This window comes from Trichechus manatus, unplaced genomic scaffold, assembly GCF_000243295.1.
Source record: "Trichechus manatus latirostris isolate Lorelei unplaced genomic scaffold, TriManLat1.0 scaffold00181, whole genome shotgun sequence".
Taxonomy (NCBI): domain Eukaryota; kingdom Metazoa; phylum Chordata; class Mammalia; order Sirenia; family Trichechidae; genus Trichechus; species Trichechus manatus.
The window spans coordinates 4,500,497-4,520,978 of record NW_004444117.1 but is presented as its reverse complement, the minus strand read 5'-3'; the positions used below and the strand labels follow the sequence as shown (position 1 = coordinate 4,520,978).

Below are 20,482 nucleotides of genomic sequence, written 5' to 3'. Positions count from 1 at the left end.
GTGTTAGACATCCATACTGGGTGACTGAGACACACCCTATGTGAAGTGAGACATGTCAAGGATCTCCTCACTTCTTGAGTCTATGATTGTTTGATTTTGCTTCTTCTCACCAGAGAGGTATCACAGTGATTAGAGTGATTAGAAGACTTCAATCATAGTCCTGGCTTTTCTCCCAGTTTTTGGACACTTTGGGTAAATCACTGAATTATATGAAATTCCATTTCATCATGAACAAAGTTGTATGTGCTGTACCTACTTCGGGAAGTTGTAGCTGAGGCAGGAGGACAACATTCCAAAGGTCCACAATGAAAGAACTTCAAAGTAGGTGACTCTTAAACCCATTCACTCATCCCAAGCTTATAAAGAATTGAGAGTAGAGATGTAGAGAGGATTTGTAAATTGAATTATTTTTTAGCTATTTGTGCTGACAGTCTCATTTTTCCAAAGGGGGAGAGAAAAGCATCAGTGGAACCACTTTAGGAATTTGATCCTGTGCCTACAGTTGGAAGATAAAGGGGGATTGGAAGAGCAAAGGTGAGTTGCTTCTACTTTGTGATAGGCTTGTACTCTAAGCATTTGTCCAGGCAAAGTATGTGGGTGTTTCCTAGACACCAGATAATCACTGTATTTTAGAGAGTAGGAGTAGGGATTTTCTTAGAGTCTGTCCTAGAAGGATGAAAATAGGCTTCTGTAGGCGAGAATCTGGAGTGGATTGCTAGATTTCTGAGGACTGAAGAGGCAGGACACTGTAATAGAGGAATTTTCTATCTCAGAGGAACTGTGAACGCAGATCAGGAGTGGTGGAGCAATCTGTAAGACACTCTTGAGTGCAATCCATGAGAAAAAGAGTCACGTTTAATCATACACCAGTTCCTGTTAGGAAATGACTTTCCTGCTTCCCTTACCCTCTCCTCCTAACCCTCCTCCCACTCTGAAGATGTCAGAGGCAACAGCAGGGAGCGGAGGTAAAAAATGAAGTGATAAGGGAGAGAAAGAACTCCCCACTCCTCTTTTCAAGAGGCTGAGAGCCTGCTTGCAAAAGGGCCTATCTGAGAGAGGAGGGAAAACGACTTACTTTCGAATGAAAGCCCTGGCAGTGCAGTGGTTAAAGTGTTCAGCTGCTAAAAAAAAGTCTGGCCAGCTGCTCTGTGGGAGAAAGATGTGACAGTTTGTTTCCATAAAGATATACAGCCTTGGAAACCCTATGAGGCAGTTCAACTTTGTCCTATAGGGTCAATATGAGTCGGAATTGACTTGACGGTAGTGGGTTTGGTTTTTTGGTTCGAATGAAGTGACAAGCACTGATTATTACATGGGTCTGGAAAGTTTAAATTACTCAACTGAAACTGTTTGGGACCTTAAAGTGACCACAGGACTTTCTGTTGTCTAAAATTGATTGAAAAAAGTTGTGAAGCCTGTTTAAGTTTCACCCCAGGCTAGGGAAAGAACTGTTTGCCTTGATCGAGGTTAGATAGTGACACACAAAATAAGTTTGATTTAATGATTATAACCTATGGATTCCATTTGATCAATGTTCTCATTACCAGTGCATTTTCAATACAAAAAATGATGAAAATCCAGATTTTCATGTGAATTCTACTGATTTTTAAATATTTGCAAAAATCTCCAATAGAAACTGAAAGTCATTGGTCAAACACCTTTCCAGGTGGCTGCTAGGTTGTGACCTCTGAACACCAAGTCAGACTTTTCTTTCTATTTTCTTTTTTAACTGTTCCGCAGAGTTAAAATGGCTATAGTTTCCAGGTTTTTTAAGCGTATGGTTAGCATCTTTATTTTCATTAAAAATACATTAATGATTTTCCTTGCAAATTACAAAAAGCAATTTATGCACACAAAAAAGTGCACACAAGTGTTCAGAGCAGCATTATTAACAATAGGCAAAAGGTAGAAACAACCTAAGTTTCCATCAACAGATGAATGGATAAACAAAATGTGATACATACATACAATGGAATATTATTCAGTCATGAAGAGAAATAAAGTTCTGACACACGCTATAACATGGATATACCTTGAAAACATTAAGCTAAGGGAAAGAAACCAGACATAAATATCACATATTGTAAGAATCAGTTTATATGAAGTGTCCAGAAAAGGCAGATCTATAGAGACAGAAAGCATATTAGTGCTTTCCTGCAGCAGAGGGTGGGATTTGGGAGTGATTGCAAATGGGCACAAGTTTTCTTTTTGAGGAAATGTAATGTTTATATAACAGTAATACCAGCTTCCATTGAATGAATGTCTGTGATATTCCAGGCACCTCACATACATTGTGTTGTTAGTGCACAAAACAGTGCTACCAGACAGGTCATATTTTCCTCACCTTACTGATAGAGAAACTGAGGTTCAAGTATGTCAAGAAAGCTTTTCAAGGTCACAAAGCTTATAAATGGTGGGGGTATTTTTTGCTACATTAAATTATCATGCCTTAAATGGATACAAATAATTTTTATTCTTGAAATTTTTGTTTCCCATGATGTCTAGAACTGCATTAATTGCTCAGTGTAAAAATAGCATGGCAGAGGTGTCTGACATGCTCATCTAACTTCAAAAATGGGAAGGAGAATCAAGATCAATAGCCCAAGGCTGATTCTTGTGAGGCAGAGGTCAGACATGCCTCCTCTCTCCACCACCTTTACAATCCTGACACCAACCATTCCTCTCATGATACTCTCTACTTCTCTGCTGAGTTCAATAATTCATTGCAATGGCCACCCAGAACTCACAGACAATACTCACAATTATGGGGTTTATTAGAGAAGTAACAGGTTACAATTCAGGTTCAGGAACTCTCAGAGTACAGTTCTTCTGTCAGGACAGCCTCTTCTCAGCCAGGCATGCAGGCATGTCTCTCTCTGGCCCTTTGCCTCTACTCTGCTTGGCAAGTGTCACAAAACTCTTTTACCTCCACTAGTAAGTGCCCTGAGGCACCTCACTCTGCCAGTAAGCCTCAGCTTGAAGGCGCTCAGTTCTAGCTCCACAGGTTGGCAAATGTAGCTCCAACAAGTACCCAGAGACACCCTACTCCACCAGCAAGCCTCCTGATCAAAGGCCCTCAGCTTTCTTGCTCTTTTGGCTGGGCCATCTCTTGTCGGTGTCCTGGTTCTGCGGTTGCTGTTGCTCTTCTGCTGCTTTTCACTGTCTTAGGTGTTACACCTCTCTCTCTCTCTCTCAGTCTCCTGTTTCCAGGAGCTTCTCAGCACAGGGTTCCCGAGTCCAAAGGAGGTACTCTGCTTCTGGCTTTTCTTCCTTGTCGGTGGTGAGATCCTCGCCTCTTGCCTCTGGGATGGCTCATGTTAACCCAATTCCTTTGTTAGGGTTCCATAGACCTTATTTGCATAGTCCCACCCACATATGGGTGCCATGAACTTTATTTGCATTGTTAGTAAACTATCCGATCCCCTTGGTAGGCCACAATTACCTTATCTGTATAGTTCCACCCAATCACTTGGATGGGAGTTACAAGACCATGGTGAGAAAGGCCATATGAAAGTGATCCATCCCACCGCAGGTCGCCCCCAGGCTTTTCTAGCCATGGCTCTTTCATACTTGGAGGATAGTTTACCCCTCCCAATTACTTTACAAGTCTAAAACTGTCATTAACAGTTAATCCTTCACTAGGGCAAAAGAGTCCTAGGGGTGAGATTACTCAGGTACCAGCCACTCAGGTCTGCTGCATGTGTCCAGGAGCTCCGGTGGTGCAGAGGTTAAGAGCTTGGCTACTAATCAAAAGGCTGGTAGTTTGAATCCACCAGCCACTCCTTGGAAACCCTATGGGGGAGTTCTACACTGTCCTATAGGGTCACTGTGAGTCAGAATCAACTCAACAGCAATGGGTTTGGTTTTTGCAGGTGTCCATCTTATCTGGTTAGGTTCTCCGAAAGGCATCTGAGAGAAAATTATTCCCTTGCTCAGAGCCTCATGGGGTATCAGGAAAGCAAAACCTTTAAGGGACTTTAGGTTCAGCCACTGTCTAGCAGTGCTTACCCCTTAGTCTACTCTTTCACAGTTACTGCTTCCACAATTACCTTTTTAAGATCACAATTAACCATGTTAACAATAATTACCCACAGCTGAATCTTATAATCCTTTCAGCATCGTCCCCCACCCTCTCTTCTCCAGACCTGTCAGGAAAAGAGGAATCTATTCAGAGGGGATCCTCCCTTGTCCCCCTCACTTTGAGTGTAAGCACATCCATGAAAGCATGTAAGCCAGCTACTTCATGCCTTTATCTCCCCTTGTTTTAGATAGCCAAGGTTTAAATTGCCCATCCCTATCAAACCAGTACTCTGAGACCAAGCATGTTTCTTGGTTTTGAAGAAACTTCTATTCCAGTTGGAACTTTGAGCACATACATCCATAAGCAAAATCCAGTCCAGAGAAAGCCATCAAATTTCAGAAATTTATACCAGCTCACAGTGTCAAACATCCTTTTCTTCATTTGGTCGGGTTCTGGTCTGCTCATTCCTAGCCATTCAAGCTAGGTCACAATGGGTACCAGCCTTAGGCTTGACAGTTCACACACACACACCTCCTGGCACTTCTGACCATACAGCCCCTTCTCTCTTCTCATCCCTAGCCCCCTTGGGCTAGGTCAACAGGCTCCACTTGTAAACTTAGAAGTCTACACAACTCTCTGTACTTCTGACCAGCTAGCCCTTCCTCTCTCTCTCTCTCTCTCTCTCATCCCTAGCCCCTGTGGTTAGATCAACAGGTGTCAAGGGAACATGTCCAAACTCAGCCTGTCTCTTCATTGCTGCACTCCCCCCGCTTCCACTCATGCGGTCAAGTCAAGTGAGTACACTAAGCTGTCTACTTGCCAGCTCCCTTTAACTTCCAGTCCTGAAAGGGAGTTCGAATGGACACTGACTCTTCCTGCCTCGATGCACCCAAAGGCAACCACTTACTTGCACAAAATTCAGAAAGCAAAACTGTCATTTTTTTTTTTGCAAGTCCTTCCTTCAAATGCAAATCTCCTGTTCTCTCAGCAGCTCTGGGTGGATCTGCTTGTCTTTTCTAACGCAAATTCTAGGTGGGGCTCAGGTTTTTGACTTAAGCCCCTACTCCATACACAGGGCTACTGGCTTGATACAAAAAGCCTGTGTTTCCCTCAGGCAAATCCTAGTTCCCCTTTTAGCATTTCTAACCAAATATTGGCTGAAGGCAGAGTTACATGTTCTCTGTAATCTATGATGTCCAATATTCATTTCTATCATATGTTTAGGTTTGTTTTATAACACTAAGTAGGAGAAACATTCAATATCCATAGTACATTCAAATAAACATAATCCTAAACACATAGCCCTTTTTTAAAAAAACATTCCAGTTTCATCTTCTCTTCTCCACACCTTAACTATCTTCTCATTCATATGCACATGACCTCAGGCCTCTGGCTAGATGGAACCAGTAGACCCTAGCCCGCTATCAATCACCTCCGTTAAGTGACAGATTTTGCTCCAACCCATTCCAGAAGTGGCTTTTCTCCTCTCAGCTGCAGCACAACATTTCTTACTTTCCTTTCAGCCATTACAGGTAACAACAACCAAAATAACCATCTAAGAATCAAAAGTTGTTCTTTCTCTTACAAAGTCCCATGCTTCTATGAGTCTAGAGCCATTGCAATGATCCCGGTTTCTGACACCATTATAAAAATGGTGTGGCAGGGGCATCTGACTTCCTCATCTAACTTCACAAAGAGGGAGAAGAATCAAGATCAACAGCCCAAGGCTGATTCCTATGAGGCAGAGGTTAGACATTCCTCCTTTCTCACCATCTTTATCAATTCTGACACCAACCGTCCCTCCCATGGCACTCTCTACTTCTCCATTGAGTTCAATAATTCATTGCAATGGTCACAAAACTCACAGACAATACTTATGATTATGAGGTTTATTAGAGAAGTAAGAGGTTATAATTCAGGTTCAGGAACACTCAGGATACAGTTATCCCATCAGGACGGCCTCTTCTCAGCCTGGCCTTCAAACACACTTCTGTCTGGCCCCTCAGCCTCTGCCCTGCTTGGTAAGTGTTACAAAACTCCTTTAGCCCTGCTGATAATTGCCTTGAGGCACCCCACTGTGCCAGTAAGCCTCAGCCTGAAGGCTCTCAGCTCTAGTTTTGTGGGTTGGCAAACTTAGCTCCAACAAGTGCCCAGAGGCACACTACACTACCAGCAAGGCTCCTGCCCGAAGGCAGTCAGCTTTCTTGCTCTGTAGGCTGGGCCATTTCCTGTCGTTCTCCTGGTTCTGCTGCTGTTGTTTCTCTGCTGCTCCTTTTTGCGGTCTTTGGTGTTCATCTCTCTCTCTCTCTGACTCCTGGTTTTAGGAGCTTCTCAGCACAGGAATCCCAATTCCAAAGGACGTGCTTCTCTCCTGGTTCTTCTTTCTTGTTGCTGGTGAGATCCTCTCCTCTTGCATCTGGGATGGCTCATTTTAAGCCTGGCAGGATGGCAAAACGGACCAATCCCTTTGTTAGGGTTCCACAGACCTTATTTGCATGGTCCTACCCCCATATGGGTGCCATGAACTTTATTTGCATTATTAGCAAGCTATCTAATCCCCTTGGTGGGCCACAATTTCTTTATTTGTATAGCCCTACCCAATCCCTTGGGTATGAGTTACAATACCATGGCAAGAAAGGTTATATAAAAGCAGTCCATCCCACTGCACTCAATAAATAATTTTTGAATGAACTGATAAATGAACAAATCTTTTTAAATACTTTGTAGATTAAAGCAGGGTATAAAGAAATAAGAAATATTGATACCTTAAAGTATTGTGATAGAGACAGAGAAATATAAAACAACAAACTTGTCATTAAGGACATTAATATTTAGTTGAATCAATGATACACGTAAATGAGAATATACGAGCAGTATATGAAGAATTGGAGACCTGGTGGCACAATAGTTAAAAAGTTCAGCTGCTAACCAAAACGTCAGCAGTTCAAATCCACCAGCTGCTCCTTGGAAACCCTATGGGGCAATTCTACTCTGTCCTGTAGGGTTGCTATGAGTCCTAATTGACTTGATGGCAACAGGTTTGGTTTTTGGTATATGAAGTGTTCAGACAAGGAAGATATTTGAAGTGTGTGGCAAATGTGGTAGGCTTTAAGTAAGATGTGGAATCTGGTCTGATTGTTGAAGAGTTGGTAGGATTTGGATCAAAGTAGGGGAAGTGGAAGGAATTCCAGGCAGGGGAGTAGCATAAGCCAAGTGAAAAGGTATACTCTGACCACACTGCATAGATCAGTTTGGTTGGGGCAGATGCTTTGAGTAAGGGGAATAGAGAGAACTGAGGACTGCAAGGCAGATCTTGGTACCAGTCAGTTGATTATAATTGCCACTTTGGGATGCTGAGTTCTCCAGGGCCTCACTTGGTAAACAATTCTCCCTCCACTGCTCTAAAGGAGGCATTGGCAATGCCTCTGGGGAAGAACCTGAACTCAGTCCTGGATCAGGAGGTGGTTTGATGATACACTAGCTCAGTCCTGGTCAGAGTTGTCTAGGGTGAGTTCACGAGGGTACAGTGAGAAGGATGGTCCCACTTCCAGAATTTTGGGTCTTAACCGTCGCCCCTGCTGAGGGAGGAAACCATATACAATCATGAGTTCTTTAAGAAAGGAGTTCTGATGAGAGTCCTTCACTCTGCAGATGAAGTAAGGACCAAAGAAGAACATGTCTTCCTCGAGCATCTCTAGATGCAACCAGTCTCAAATTGCCTTTGAAGCCAGTAGGATTGAGAGAGGTAAGTGTGGTAATTTTCTTTCCTGGAACTTTGGGGTGAGTATGGACTGGGTGGGCTCCTTTGGCTTCACAGTCACAAACCAGAAAACTCCAGAAATACGCCATTAGACAATTAGCCCTGGGTTCCATTGTGTCAGGTCCTCTGTTTGAGGACACAGAGATGTTAAATTCACATAGGAATGTATTTTATCACTGATAGTCTTTCTTTCTCCACCACCCACCCGCCCATCCACCCACCAGCTACACATAGTATGTCAAAAAGTATTCTCATCTGCATCTCTTACTCTCCAACTGCATGAACATGGGGGAAATTATTGAATAATTATAGCACTTCCAGTTTCTTTATTTAAAGTTTGAGAGTCAGCTTAAAGTAATTTTAATGTCCCTTTCAAAATTCAAATCCTAGATGCCAATGGCTCTAATATGCAAGGTGAACTGTATACATCAGATCCAGGAGACAAAGAATAGAGGTATGATCAGAGTTATTGAAGATAAATCAAAGAAGACATCCTGGAGGAGTATACAACAGGAGGGAATCCATCCTATTTGCAGACAGTGTTCTGTGTGAGGAGTTATAGTTGAAACAGTATGTTAATTCAGCCTTTGGATGTCAGTTAAGCTGACTGGACTTAAATTGTAGTTCTCTGGTCTTATAATAGAAAAAAAATAATGGATTATTATTGGGACTTTGTAAAAAAGTCTTCAGATCACCCTAAAGACTCATGGAATGGGACAGGATATTGCATGTGAGAGAAGTAGGGTTAAGATGAGAGAATGATTTGATCTGTAGAAGGGGGGACTGTGTGATAGAGCGTGCATAGAAAGATGCTTTGGGCCATGGTTTGATAGTGAGTATAATTTTTTGAAAGCTAATAAGAGAACTACACACACAGGCAATATGAGGAAGTGAAGTTAGATTCAAATGTTTAAGGATGGGATGTTCTAACAATGAAGGTGATTAGAAAGGAGTTTGTGGAATCTTCTTCTTTGCTCAGAGTAGAGGATTAAATTTTCTGACTTGAATGTGGCTCCATTCAAGTCAGACAGTATCATTAAATTACTGGACTGGCATGAAGGGTGTAGTACTGCATACTGTTGAAACTTTTTTTAAAACATGATTTCTATATCAAGAAGTTTACTATTTATAGGGATCATGCCGAGACCCGCAGATGCACATACACACAAACACATACACACACAGAGATGAACACAAGCATTGATCTTTGCAATGTAGAAACTCAACAGCCTTAAATATGCAAGTATCAAAATGATTTGTGTGTGCCAAGGGGCTTAGGAGTAGAGGTTACATTTTCATCTTAAAAAAATTTAAGATATGAAAAATACAGAAGATTAGGGCTGGACCAGGTACTCAGAACCATTTAACTCAATCTGCCAGTTAATGCAGGAACATTTTTACAACATCCTGAAAGGTCACCTTTCAGCCTCTGAATGAGCAGAAAGTCTTTAAGTCATGAGAATATTCCTACATTTCCAGGCAGTCCATTTTTAGACTGCTTCATTTTTTTTTTTAAGTTTTGTTTATATTGAGCCACAATCTGTCCTCCTGTAAATTCTACCAGTTGGTCCTAATTATGGTCTTAGGTGGAGCACAAAGCAAATTTACCACCTTTACCATATGACAGATCTTTAAACATGTATAAAATCTATCATGTTTGTCTTTAAGCATTCTTATTTCCAATCTAATAAAACACAATAAAAAAATCTATTTCTCATGTGAGATGTTTCCAGATGCCTTTTAAGTTCTGTTGTTTTCTGGAGTCTATGCATTCTTCAAGATTTAGTCCAAGTCTACTGCCAAGAACTTGCAAAATACTCAAAATTGTGTCTGATCAATGCAGAGTGTTGGGCACTGTACTTATATATTCAAGTGTGAAATTGTAGACGGATCATTTGCGAACATCTGTAGGGTTGAGATAAAAACATAATGTCATTAAGAAGCAGTTATGTCAGCCTAACTTCATTTTCTTCTTTTACTGGAATAATAGATTTGGGAAATGTGAAACATTATGAACATTTTGAGTCTACTGCCTTCAGTTGAGGAATATGAAATTTATCAAAGATTGCATGTTATGATAGTTTCCTTCAGATATTTGGAGGGTTGCCAGTTGGATGGAGGTTTATGTTTATTCTGTGTGCTCCGCTAATGAGACATCCCTCCTTCCCTCCCCCTGCTCAGCTGCATGTAATAGAATTCTTCTCAAAATAGAATTCTTCTAAAATTCTATCTAAATGCTGCCCAATTCCTGAGCCAGTTTGACTTGAAAGGGCTTGCCTTATGATCAAGCTCACTTGGATTATGAGACATAGTACTAGGAATAATGTGTGGGATTTATAACAGATCCACCTTTAGGTCCATGTGAGGAGTAACTTGCAATTGATATTGAAAGATGGAAAGGTCTCCCAGGGAGTTTGTGAGTTTCCTGTTCAGTAGGGATTTAAGAAGAGTGTTTCTTTTTATAATTACCATATGTGAGCATGAGGAAGAACCCAGCAACTGAGATCATAGGAAGAGTGAAGAAAGTAAAGCTCCGTGAGGGATTGGAAAAGTATCAGGATGGCAACAACTGATTCCTGAGTGACAGATAGGTAGCAATTCATGGAGTTCGTGGTAAACTGTGCTGAATACAGAGAATCAGTGGCATCAGTCTCAAGAGAGCATTAATGTGACACTTCAGACAGACATGGATGCTGTGATTCTGGGAGATCAGCCCATTCTCACCAGCACCCTGGCCAATGGCTGAGGATTATGAAACAGGACATATCCCCCAAGGAAGGCATCTCATAAGAGGACAGGCCTTTGTTGGACAGGAGAAAGTCAATATGATGAAGCAGGTATAGAAAAAATTAAACCTAAGTGTCTTAGGCTGGGTTCTCTAGAGAAGCAAAACCAGTCAAGTGTATACATATATATGTATATAGATTTATATCAAGGAAATGGCTCACATGATCGTAGTGGCTGGAATGTCCCAAGAATGTGGATCAGGATAGAGGCTTCTCCTAATTCACATAGCCACAGGGATTGGCGAACTAGAGCAGGGCTCCCGCTCACAGGCTGTGAAGGTCAACAGATTCCAAGATCGGCAGGCAAGACCGCAAAGTTTCTCCTGATTCACGTAGTTGCAGGGGCTGGCGAACCCAAGATCAGCAGGTTGGGGAGCAGGACTCTTGTGTGCAGGCTCAAAGATTGATGAATCCCAAGATCGACATGTAAGCTGCTAGCTGAAATCCCAAGAACCAGAGGTGTGACAAGCGGCAGCTGCTGGGTCCGAAACAAGCCAAAAAACTTGGCAAGGTGAGCAGAAAGGAAGTAGCCAGCAGAGGGCGGAGAGATGAAGTCTGAGGGGGTGGTAAGCTGCCACAGGCCCCATCCCCACCGGTATCACTCAGCAGATTCCATCATGGGGGTGATCGCATATCAAATTTCAACAGGGAAGTGATCACAACATCATACAACTGCCAAAACACTGAGAATCACGGCCTAGCCAAGGTGACATACAATCTTAACCTTCACAGTAAGTATTAATACTCTCTCCTGACATACCAGATTTCAGATAAAAGGCACCAAATCCCAAGGGAGCAGGACTACCTCCACATGCTTTCCGAATAAGACTGGAAAATCATGCCTTTCTAAGTACTGGTTAAAGAGCTGGTGCAGGTGACTGCCTGCAGACATGAGGAACTTAATTATTTAGTACTTTTATGTGCCAGCCATTATTCTAGGCACTAAAGCTACAATCGTGAGCAATAAAGACACAGCTCTGCTCTCTGAAAGTTCTTATATAGGTGGGATAGAGAAATAATTATTTGGGGACACATCATTCTGGTATGTCTGTTTAACACCCTGTGCATTGTAGGATGTTTAGCAGTATCCCTGGCTTCTACCCAGTAGATGCCGGTAGCTTTCCCCCAACGCCCTGCAGATTTATCAACCAAAAATGTCTCCACATGTTACAAAATGTCTTCTGAGAAATAAAATTGCCCCACTTGAGAAGCACTGCATTAGAGGAAGTGACATCTAAACTGTGACCTGAATCCAAAGTGGGGGTGTAGAGGCTGTTGGCCAGTTTTCTGGTTTGGTTAACTGTGTAGCTTGGTGGTGCCTTCCCTGGGATAGGAAACACAAGAGGAGAAGCATTTTTGTAGGGGGAAGATGATGAGTTCAGTACTAGACCTGCTGAATTTGAGATGCTGAGGGTCCATCCATGTGCAGAAGATGGATTATAGAAGTCTGAAGTTCAGAAGAGAGATTGTGGGTGGATAAATACATTTGTATGTTATAAGCACAGTGACCTGTGATTCAAGCCCTGGAGTGGATAGCATTTTACAGGAAGAGTGTAGTATAGTAATAGGTTCTGGCGTACAACCTTGAGGAAGAACCCCAACATGAAAGGGCTGCTCAGAGATAGAGGAGCACAGTGAAGAGACTGAGGAATGGCCAGAGAAGCTGGAAGAAACCCGGGAAGGGAAGAGGTTTGTGTCAAAGGAGGGAATAGTCAACAGATAAAATCTGTAATAGAGAAGAGAACTGAAGAACGTCCACTGGGTGTTTCCATGAAGAGTTGTGAGGACAAAATCCATATAGCAGCAGGTTGGAGAGTGAGTGGGAGGGGACAAAGTTGAAACATTGAACACAGACAACTCTTTCAATAAACTTATCTATGAAGAGGAGGAAAGACATAGCGCAGTAGGTGGAAAGGGACACAGTGTGAAAGGAGATTATTTTTCAGTTGGAGTGGCTTTTTCACATGTCTGTTGGGAAAGAGCCAGTAGAGATGGGGATGTTAAAGATACATTATTAATCATTGTCACTGAATTATACGTGTAAAATTTTTTTGAACTGGCAAATGTTATGTATATTTGTACCACAATTTTAAAAAGATACATTATCAAGAACATAAAGTTTTAGTAGCATTGAATTGAAGACTTGAATCATTCTTTTCAGCAAGATTTATAATGGAAATTTATTTATGGAAACTCTAGACAATTGCATTCTTCCAGAAAGGGGTGCATGGGACAGAGTGATAATAAGTTAAGAATATTAGAAAGAAAATAATTGACATGATGGACCAAGGATTTCAAGACACATAAATGTGGAAATCAGGAGCTGATAGATATAGGAAAATAATGGCAAAAAAAAAAAAAAAAACTGTAGCTATTACAAGGCTTAGGAAATGAAGCAGGTACTCCATTACATAAGCTCTTGGTTTAGGATGCTGTACTGGGGAGCCATGCATCAAATATTTCAAGGGGCTATAGGAAATGATCTTTAGGTTTCCTTCCAAACTAGAGAGTACAAGGTCCTGTATTTTTATATTGTTTGAGCTTTCATTTGTTAAAATTCAACAGTCAAGTGGGCATTGTTGATTTTTGTTAATTTTTTTTTGTTAGTGCAACCAGGTCGTCTCTGTCACCCACCTTTTAATGAAAGATTGTCAAGTTCGGTCTCCTATTCTGCATTTGTGCAATTGAGGTTTTGAAGCTAGGTTAAATTTTCTCTGTTCAATAGTATCTTATTGATTTAAAGCTCTTTGCTTACTAATGTTGAGATCTTAGATTATGGTTCTATCATTTATCATATTAATTATATTTCTAAACTTTTGTCGAATTACAAATATACTAAGAACACCTCTATGGCATTATAAACATTCTTGATAAAAATATATAGCAGGGCTGAGTTAAAAACCTTGTACCACTAAACAAGAAGCACCATTGCAGATGAGGTAATTCTTTGCATGTTGCACACAAAAAAAATATTTCTGGAACATTTATGTGTACCAGGCATAAGTCCAGCTCAGATATTTATTGAGAGACTTTAATTCACTGGAGACTGCACTGGGAGATGAAGAGACGATGAACAAAAGTAGATGCAGTTGCATTAAACTTATAGATTAGTGGTGGAGACAGACAAGTATTCCAAGTGTGTATGGCATATTCCTTGCAGTTTACAGAATGCATCCTATCATTTAATTCCCATTAAAATTCAGTGAAGCAAGTTATTATCTCTGTTTTACAACTGGGTAATCCGAGACTCACAAAAATGAATTTTCCTGAAGGTGGCAGAGCTAGTCAGTGGTTGAACAGATCTGTGAGGTTCTGATGTAGGGACTCGAAGGCCATTGCATTTTACTATGGTGGCCATTTAGAAAATAGTTTTGATGTATTGGTTAGGCTACCTGTGAATTAACACTTTGCTATTATTCACATTTTAATCCATCTTTTTCTCAAGGGCATCAAGAGTGGCATCCAAATACCTTGCTGGAATTAATAATCCAGCATTGATTCTTTGATGATGGTCTTCCAGTTCAGTAAACTTAACAAAAAGATAAATGAATTAATTTGCCAAAAATTATTGTTTAAAATTTTTTATTTTTTTATACATAAAGATATATATACACAATATTTGCCATTTCAAGATTTTTCATGGGTATTATTTAGTAACACTAATTACGTTAATCATGTTGTACAACCATCACCAATGTCCATTGCCAAATTTTCCGTGACAGTAAACAGCCAAAAATTATTTTAATTGATCATATGCTGGCTATAGGTGATCACTTGTTTCTTTTTTTTTTCCTTGCTGACACACTTTTTTCTTTCTAGATTTTTCTTGCTGACACATTTTTTATAATCCTTTTTAGATTTTTACTGCAAGAAATAACAATCTTAAAGGAGAGAAACTTTTTATGCGTATTCTACTTCCATAGTTTATCAGTGTGTATCAGTAATTAATTTATATGTTACTTAGAATAAATAAACTTCTTTGAGATTTGAAGGGAGAGTAAAATCTTTTTATTCAACAAAATTTATTTAACATTTACTATATGACATGAAGAGCCCTGGTGGTGTAATGGTTAAGATCTTGGCAGCTAACCAAAAGGTCTGCAGTTTGAACCCACCAGCTGCTCCTTGGAAACCCTATGGGGCCATTCTAAGCGCTCCTGTAGGGTTGCTGTTAGTCGAAGTTGACTCGATGACAATGGGTTTGGTTTGTTTTGCTTATATGCCATGAATGAAAGTAACATTAATTTAGTACCTCTTGTGTATTTATTTTTGCATTTACTATGTTTTCTACCACTGAGGAAATCACAGTTCAGAGAGGGACAGAGACATATACAAAGAATTTTTACAGTGTTACAGGTGCTAGAGAGAAACTGTACAAAGAGGATTGGGCTAGAAATAAGGAAAAACCAACTCTTCCTGGAGAGTTGAGGAAAGGATTTATCAATCATAGAAGTGGGAGTGTATTCCAGGCATGATGACTTATAATGAGGAGGGAATTTAGTGCTAATTTTTTTTTTCTCCCAAATGGATAGATCTATACTCTTCTCAGTCTTCTGTGACAAATGGCAGCTGGTTTTGAGCGGGTCTTCTAGGAATGGTTAGCTGATCATATTTATTGAGCAGAAGGAAGCAAATGAGTTCCCAGAAATCAATGTTGAGATCTCAGCCTCATTATCCATGGTTCTAATCTATTGAAACATGCTAACTAATAGATTAAGAAAAAGAGCAAAAGAGAACAACATAGAATACAAATGCTACATTTTTACACCTTAGATTTTTAAAAGTAGTTTTCATATTATTACATTATTACCACAATGCCTAAAGAAAGGCAATATATCACTTCTACTTTAGGAAAAGGAAACACCAGATCCAGGGTATTAAGGGGTGTGGCTGAACTCATGGAACAAGCAGGAAGCAAGAAGAATAGAGTTCAAATGAAGGTCACATTATTCCTAATCCAGTGAGTAAGAAAAGGAGAAGACTGAACAGAACAGAACTGAATAGCAAAGCAGACAATAAAATATATGATTTAGGAGTATTTAGGGAATACTGTGAAATAATGTATTAGTCTATGTTTTTCATAAAACAAAGCAAACCAATAGCTGTAGAGTCAATTCTGACTTATGAGGACTCCAGGTGTTTCGGAGTAGAACTGTGTTCCATAGCGTTTTCAGTGGTTGTGATCTTTCAGAATTAGATTACCAGGCCTTTCTTCCCACGTGCCTATGGGTGGATTCAAACCTCCAACCTTTCAGTTAGTAGCTGAGTGCTTAACAGTTTGTGCCACGCAGGCCCATGTTCTTTATAAGAGGCATTAACTTGTCTTCTGCTATTTGGACAGGTGGAAGACTATGGGAAAAGTCTTAGTTACCTAGTGCTGCTATAACAGAAATACCACAAGTGGATGGCTTTAACAAAGAGAGATTAATTTTCTCACAGTTTATTTTCTTAAAATTCAATCCATAACAGGAAATTTCAACACTAGTTTCAGAGAAGACTTCATGTCAGACTGGCCTCAACTGGAACTTGTCCTTTTTGTCTTTATTTCAATTTTCTACTCCCTAACTCTCTTTGGCAATACCACCATCATCGCGGTCTCCCACCTGGATCATCGGTTGCACACACCCATGTACTTTTTCCTCTGTCATCTCTTTTTCCTGGACCTCTGCTACACCACCAGCACTGTGCCCCAGCTTCTGATCAACCTTCATGGATCTGACCGGACCATCACCTATAGAGGGTGTATGGCCCAGCTCTTCATCTCCCTCGCCCTGGGCTCCGCTGAATCTGTGCTCCTGGTAGTGATGGCCTTTGACCGCTATGCTGCTGTCTGTCGACCACTCCACTACATGACCATTATGCACCCCTGTCTCTGCCACACACTAGCTGTCATCTCCTGGGTGGGAGGCTTCATGAACTCTGCGGTTCAGGCAGGCCTCTTGATGGCCATGCCCTTCTGTGGCCCCCATCAGCTGAACCACTTCATCTGTGAGATGCTTGTGCTTCTGAAGATGGCTTGTGAGGACACACAAGGGACAGAGGTCAAGATGTTTGTGGCCCGAGTCATCATCATTGTGGTTCCTGTAGCACTAATTCTAGGCTCCTATGTACACATTGCTCAAGCAATGCTGAGGATCAACTCAATTTCTGGATGCAGAAAGGCTTTTGGGACTTGTGGGTCCCACCTCTTGGTGGTTTGCCTTTTTTATGGCTCAGGGATTTACACATACCTCCAACCCATGCATAGTTATTCTCAGAGTGAGGGAAAGTTTGTTGCCCTTTTTTATACTATAATTACCCCCATGCTCAATCCTCTGATTTATACCCTAAGGAACAAGGATATGAAGGGGGCTCTGAGGAAGGTACTGTGGGAAGGCAGAGACTTATGTTAGGAGGGGGAAAGGAGGACCAGTACAATTGTCTGTAATATCTCTCAGATCACGGAGCCCATCCTGTTCCTGGGAGGGCATTTGGTGAGTAGAAAACAACCCTTGTTAGGCCTCAAGGTTTTAGCACCTTACCCTCCTTTTTGGGAGTTGGAAGTGGGGAATCTCTTGGGGCTCTTACTAGTTCAATGTCTTTGATAATTTTGCAGGAAGGAGTAAGTACTGATCTATATCACAACTTTCCATATAAATGAGGTTGGGAAGTGAGGACTGTGGCCATTTTTGGAGAAAGACTGGGTACTACTAGGCAAGCCTGAGAGTGAGAGAAGACTTAATTCAACATAACGGCACCTTTTCTAAAGTCAGTGATTCCCAGCATTTTGTCGTGTATATAGACCCAAAGCCTGAGGACAAGAGTTCACTCCTGCTCTTCTACAAATTACCTGTGACCCTGACTGTATTCCCTCACCTCTCAGGGCCCATTTCAAAGGTCTCTTATATAACCCTTTTTACAGTATTTGGAGAAATAATGAGATCGTGAACAGTGGTATTTATATGGAGCTTGTAGAGTCTGAGACATGGATGCCATTTACCTACTTAAAGAAGAAGGCAAAATCATTTTGATGGCACTGACTGAGTCAAGGGAAGCATTAACATCTCATCAGCTCCACCAAGAGTCTCATAAAGCTGATTGGTATCATGGACAAGATATTTTACATTGCAAGAGAGAAGAGAATAGAGAAGAAATGATTATAAAAATAAAGAGCCAAGGAGAAATGATACAGGAGAGAAGAAAGAGTAGTAGGGAGTAACAGAGATGAGAACAAAGAAATTCCTGTGGTGGAAAGTGGTGGGAGATTCAGGAGGCTGTATGTCAAAGTATGAAGACAGTGGATACGTGAAATTCCATCACTGTCATGTCATTCCATGTCCTTAAATGTTGGTGTCATGTTAAAGTGCATGTATCCTTGTTAATAACCTTTACAGTCTCAATAATTTTCATGTTGAGTTCATCTTTTAGTCCAATAACAGTAACTAATATTTATTTAATATTTAAAATTTTTTTGCATAAATTGTCATTAATACATCAATATTGTGAGATAATTTTGATATATTCCTTATTTATTCATGATGAAATAGAAGTTCCTAGGGTTTACATAATTTATCCAAGTTCAATAGCAAACATGAGGTGAACCTAATCCCCAGGTTTATGTAACCCTAAATCCAACCCTTGCTACCACACCCTGCCAATTCTTTTTTTTTTTAGGGTGTATTTTTGATAGGGAAGATAGAGGTTAGAAAGAAAGGTAGTTGGAGAAGGAATCACATATGAGCTTAACACACTTCACAACTTTACTTCAATTGATCCTGGCCAGGGTTCTTGACATTTCTGAGTTCCTCAAGTGTTGTTTGATCAGAGGGAATATTATTTCCCTGCACAAAGCTAGTATTTCCTGTAATAATAGTTCCCACTTATTGAACCCTTATTGAGTCCAAAGGTTTGTAGTCCAAGTGGTTTGTGTTTGACTAATAACCTAAAGGTTAGTGGTTTGAACCCATTTAGTGGCACCACAGAAGCCTGGAGATCTGTTTCCTTAAAGATTATAGCTAATAAAACTCTATGGGGCAGTTCTACTCTCTAACACATGGGATCGCCAGGAGTCAGAATCGATTCAACAGTAATGGGTTTATTATAACTCAAGCACCATGCTATAAGATATATACCATTATCACATTTTATTCTTACTACATGAAATTAAAAATCAAACCTGTTGCCATTGAATCTATTCCAACTCATAGCAAAATAATAGGACAGAGTAGAACTGCCCCATATGGTTTCCAAGGAACAGCTGGTGGATTCGAACGGCCAACCTTTCGGTTAGTAGCTGAGCTCTTAACCGCTGCGCCACCAGGGCTTGTGACTTGAAAGATAGGTATTATTCTCCTCCCCCCAATACTTCTATTGATCAAGAGACTAAAGGTTAGATAAGTAGTTTGAATTACTTGCTTCAAGTTTCACTGTCATTAAGTGGAGGTCTAGGATTTGAATTTAGCCTGTCTTATTCCAAAGCCTACCCATCTAGCCACTACCTAAGACCCCCATACTTATTAGCTCAAGGCACTAACCTACAGAGCTGATTCAATCTTCAAGAGATGAACAGTTTGATAAGGACACATGATAATCCTTGTATACCGAAGTCTAAACAATTTAAGCATATACATTAACCTAATGGAGAAAAAGGGAATATTTGAACTGGAAGGACAGAATTTAATAAAAATATTTTGTGGTTAATGCGTTACTTTTATTTGGCATGCAGAGAAAATGGCCACTCAGTTTTGTATTAAAGGGAGCATATCCCATACTCAAGCAATTTTCAGAGGCCACTGGCACAGTTGGACATACAGACCAATTGGTTTTTGTAGGTCAGGTCCTGTGGGAGCAAATAGCAACTCCATGGGAACCTGCATCCCTTGGGTCTCCTTGGACCTTCTGATGCATACCAAAAAAATCAAACCAAACCCATTGCCGCATGGCAGAGACTAATTGATCATCAGAGATCGTGGGTTCCTGCAGCCATGCCAGAGCCAACAATGATTCCCAGGTTTCCTCAGTTACCCATCTGAGAGAGGAATTCAGAGATGACTTCCCTGGAGGAGCAAGGAGAATATTTGTCCTTTATCTTTTAGAGCTTCATTGGCTGCTATTTGAAATTTGTTGCTCTTTGTTCTGAGCCTACTAAACCTGGAAAATGGGGTTCTAAGCTAGAAATAACGACACATGTAGGACTTAAAATTGGGACTTATCTATTGAAAGGTGAGGGAGACATGAGAGATAAGAGTTTGAGTAGGATTGGCTCTCAAGAGAAAAATTAAGGTTTGACTTAATATAGAAGAAGGAGCCCTGGTGGCGTAATGGTTAAGAGCTATAGCTGCTAACCAAAAGGTTGGCAGTTCAAATCCACCAGTCACTCCTTGGAAACCCTGTGGGGCAGTTTTACTCTGTCCTATAGGGTCCCTATGAGTCAGAAAAGACTTGATGACAAAGGTTTTTTTTAATATAGAGGAAAGAATAAAAATTTAGGAATATTTCAGGGAATACCAGACAAAGCTGTTACTATATGTTTTAAAACACATTCCTTCACTTTATTATTTTATTTTGTCTTTTCAAATCTCTTTGTTTTTACTGGTATCACCTGTAATAAAAATTCAAGGAAATGCCCCAAAGGAAGTGCTTCCTTAGGAGATAGTTAAGGCGGGAGAGGAGTTAATTGCAGATGGACTGGTCAGATACATTCATCTCAGAAACAGCGAAGAAGATCGCTATCCTCTGTAGGTGGCGGTGGCAGTGGTGAGTGTTTGTGTGTGTGTGCACGTGTGTGTGAGGGGGGAGGGATAAGTGCGTGTAACACATGCAGGTGCTGGAGGTGAAGGTGGCAGTTTGCTCTACTCAGGAAAGATGCTCCTCCTACTCCTCTAGGACCCCTTTCTTCCTGGAGTCGCTTGTCAGAAGGAGACGTGGCACCTCCAT

At 40.7% G+C, this 20,482-nt stretch overlaps 1 protein-coding gene across 1 annotated transcript; it reads left to right on the top strand.

Annotated features, from left to right (window-relative positions):
* The first annotated feature begins 7,696 nt into the window (after nt 1-7,696).
* LOC101342954 (olfactory receptor 2Y1-like) lies at nt 7,697-16,959 on the top strand. The gene is made up of 2 exons (XM_012558688.2): nt 7,697-7,766; nt 16,037-16,959. The coding sequence occupies exons 1-2, from the start codon at nt 7,697-7,699 to the stop codon at nt 16,957-16,959; spliced, it is 993 nt and encodes a 330-aa protein (XP_012414142.2).
* The last annotated feature ends 3,523 nt before the right edge of the window (nt 16,960-20,482 follow it).

Coding starts and splice junctions, on each gene's coding strand:
- LOC101342954 (XM_012558688.2), top strand. CDS start 7,697: ATGTCTTCCTCGAGCATCTCTAGATGCAACCAGTCTCAAATTGCCTTT. Junction 7,767..16,036: donor AGCCAGTAGGATTGAGAGAG/GTAAGTGTGGTA, acceptor AATCCATAACAG/GAAATTTCAACACTAGTTTC.